The following is a 3,379-nucleotide window of genomic DNA, read 5'->3' as shown; positions in this document are numbered from 1 at the left end:
GATTAGACATGTTTTTTTATTATTGTCATTAGTGATTATCTCAATTTTGGCTAAAAGAATTGACAAAATCCCACACACCATTCCTTTAAGGTTGCTGTAGGCTACTGGTGCACAGTAATCAAATACATTTGTAATTCAGTGCCTTTCTTTCTGTGTTTAATAAAATACAAAACTGATATTAGATTTGTGATCAGCCAAAAATAAACCTCAGATATCTTTATCGTACCTGAAGTGAAAAAAGTGGATCAGTGTATCCCAAGTTTTGTGCGCATCATCTATGTTACAATGTAGACACCTGCAACTCATATACAAGTGTTCATCAAGTGACACCTTCAATAGCATCAATAATTCCAAAAGTACCATAGTGTACTGTGTGCCATGTTGTTTTTGACTACTTCAACCCATGGCTAAATGAATTTGTCACCAAAACAAATKGATTACAATGTTATGTACCATGCTAGCTTGTTTAGTGAACAGTCCAGTGCAAGCCAGTCCGACTCATCCCACACTCCACACATGAGGAGATGCTGATATGCGGGGGAGGGGGGTGGGCGTCTTCGATTGTTAAAGTATTTAAAGTTAAAAATGTGTTGAAGCCAAAACAATGTTATGTCTACAATGTGTTACTGGTTACTAAAGGAGATAATTTTGAGCCACTTTGGAACGCATATTGGATTTGTACAATGCTTTTCCTCAAAATACAATAATTTTTAAGCCACTGATATGATCACCTGTAAAACAGTTTTCAATCCATGGCACCCWGTGAGCTACATAACTCTTGGGAAAGAAGATCAATTCTAGCCTGTGATTCTGCATTCTGGAAGTCAGGCCAGCTCTGACTTTGAAAAAGCTTATYCAGCCAGTTGAACAGAACCACTTTTAACACTTTATTTGAATGAGCATAGATACTACTGGTAAAATTTAAGAAAAAAAACAAAACACTTCTGTTGTTTTATGTCTAAATTCTGCAAAAGCGCCCACTGTCTTTTCAATTGTTAATGAATACAATTTCCAATTAGCATTTTGTTCTAAATAAAGGAATTTTAAAGTGGTCTTTAAATTTCTAATTTGGATCTGATTGTTCAGAATGGTTTAACTTCCAACTGAAATTCTGGTTTTGTGTATTTTCTCTGGTTCAAACAACCTTGTCAACGCCGGTACTTATCATTTACCCCCCAGGAAGTTGGCATATCTGTGCCATTTCCCTCCATGAAAAATGGCAATCCTCAAAGTAAATGAACATTCAGCCTCACAGTATCCATTCTCATTTCATTTAGCAAATGTGCTTAGCTGTTGCCATGCAACAATGCCTTTCTGAGCTGAACCCTCATCCTCTCCCCAGCTTCCTCTCCCCTGTCTTCTTTCCATCTCAAGTCACAATGTCACACTTTCTTGTGAGTGGGGCCTAATTTACCGCTCTCCTTTTTGGTCACAGTTGCTATTCGATCCACGTAGGAGCAGGAGTAATGAGATTGAATCTTGATGCGCTCACTGCGTCCCGCTGACTTGTCTGTCTCATCAGGGACAGAGGACAGTGTGGAGCCTTCCCTGATATTACCTCTACCTGTGTAAGGGGACGCTGGTCACTATCCTGCCAGGCACTGATCCAATAAARCACAACAAAGGACTGTGATCAATACCAGACGTCCCACTCCCATGCACCCCTCTGCTCTCATTCACACACCTATTAGTTAGGGCGTAATTGATTGGCCCACTGTTCATTATACTTTTGATATGGTTTTCATTAAATGGCCACTGCATGTGAACAGTACGATTTTGCCATCCACTGCTGCTGTGGACCTGAACTGTTAGATGGAGACTTAGCGCTTCAAACCTTTAGAAAAGTTTATAATAAAGAGGATCCAAGTTKATAGCTACAGAAATAGAAAGAAAAAAAAAACTGAAAAAGACTGGAAGAAAGTGTGAAAGGAAGCCAGTGTAAAAAAAGGGAGGTATTGTATGCATTTCTTTTGTCTGCTTCTGTTCAAATCCATTATACCCTGAAGGCATGCAACAGATAATCTGCTTGTTTTGTCTTCGCTGCCTGGCTTCTCAAGAAAACARTCTTAATTTTTAACTGGTGTATACTCTTCTCTTTTTCTCCACCCTTTACATTCTCATCCCTCCCCACCTTACACCGCCCGACACTTTCCATTTCTTCTCTTTTATCCTTCCTCTCCTCTTTGCTTGCCACCCTTCTCCTGTTTTTCTTGTTCCTCTCCTCACCTAGCTCCACACTGACATGGACAGAAATGATGGCCGCACTAAGTATATCCTGCGAGGTGAGGGGGCGGGCTCTGTCTTTGTGATAGACGAGAAAACGGGCAACATTCACGTCACCAAGCCACTGGACCGCGAGGAGAAGGATGAGTACCGTCTCATTGCCACGGCCACCGACAGGCAGACCGACCGTCCCCTGGAGCCTTCRTCGCAGTTCATAATTCGAGTGCAGGACATCAATGACAACCCTCCTGTCTTCGAAGAAGGGCCCTACAGTGCCACTGTGCCTGAGATGGCAAATATAGGTAGGAATGGAAGAGTCTGTTTGGACGTGGTTTTGGGTTTGTTGAAAGCTTGTATGGGTCTTCAAATAAATGAGACACACTTTATACAATACTCAAATAAACAAATGATACAGCACCAAAAAATATACTAAAATGTTATCAATAAATTGTATAAATTAATACATTTTGTAACCAGCTGTGATAGCTTTCTGAACATGATTCACAATGATGTATTAAAACAACTCTTGATTTTTTTGGTCAGACGTTTGAACATTTGTCTGAATCCTACTGAAAAAGATTTCAAATGCAAATCACAGTGTAAATAGTAAGTCAAAATATTCAAAAAATGGACCGCTGAAGCCCAACAACTTATATAAATGTGGCACTAAAGTTCAGCAAACTCACTACCTCCAATTTACCAGCTAGCTTCTATTAGGTAGAGCCAGTTGCAAATGGAGAACCAAGTGTAAAATAAAATGTTAAAAAATGTCACAAACACATTTTCATTATGCAGCCCATTCTCTCATTGTAAAATTCTAGCAAAAAAAAAAAAAAGTTCCCCTAGCTCACTGCTTTCATTTAGCAATTTTTTACTAAATGTTAACCTGCAGGCCTATAATACCATAAAACACCTTAAAAAGTACACACACATTAAATGAAGTACTGCTTTTGAACCCTTTATAGTAAATTCACAAGCTTGGTCTCTTTTTAAAGCTAATAATCTGAATTTTAAACTTCAGCAGTCATATTCATTGTAAATAGTGTTTACTATGTTGAAGAAAGAATACATAAAAATCAAGATATTTTTCTCCCTAAATTTTTTTATTTTTTATTAATAAAGTATCACAGAACATAAAGGGAATGAGATATTAGGA

The 3,379-nt window shown here is 38.5% G+C and overlaps 1 protein-coding gene across 1 annotated transcript in view; it reads left to right on the top strand.

Annotated features, from left to right (window-relative positions):
* Positions 1 to 3,379, top strand: part of cdh24b (cadherin 24, type 2b) — a 241,800-nt gene that overhangs the window by 123,623 nt on the left and 114,798 nt on the right. The window contains exon 4 of the mRNA XM_014004421.1: positions 2,231 to 2,525. Coding sequence (XP_013859875.1) covers positions 2,231 to 2,525 — 295 coding nt within the window. The remainder of the gene's footprint in view (positions 1 to 2,230; positions 2,526 to 3,379) is intronic.

This window comes from Austrofundulus limnaeus, unplaced genomic scaffold (genome assembly GCF_001266775.1).
Source record: "Austrofundulus limnaeus strain Quisiro unplaced genomic scaffold, Austrofundulus_limnaeus-1.0 Scaffold24, whole genome shotgun sequence".
Taxonomy (NCBI): domain Eukaryota; kingdom Metazoa; phylum Chordata; class Actinopteri; order Cyprinodontiformes; family Rivulidae; genus Austrofundulus; species Austrofundulus limnaeus.
This window is presented reverse-complemented; position numbering and strand designations above follow the sequence as displayed.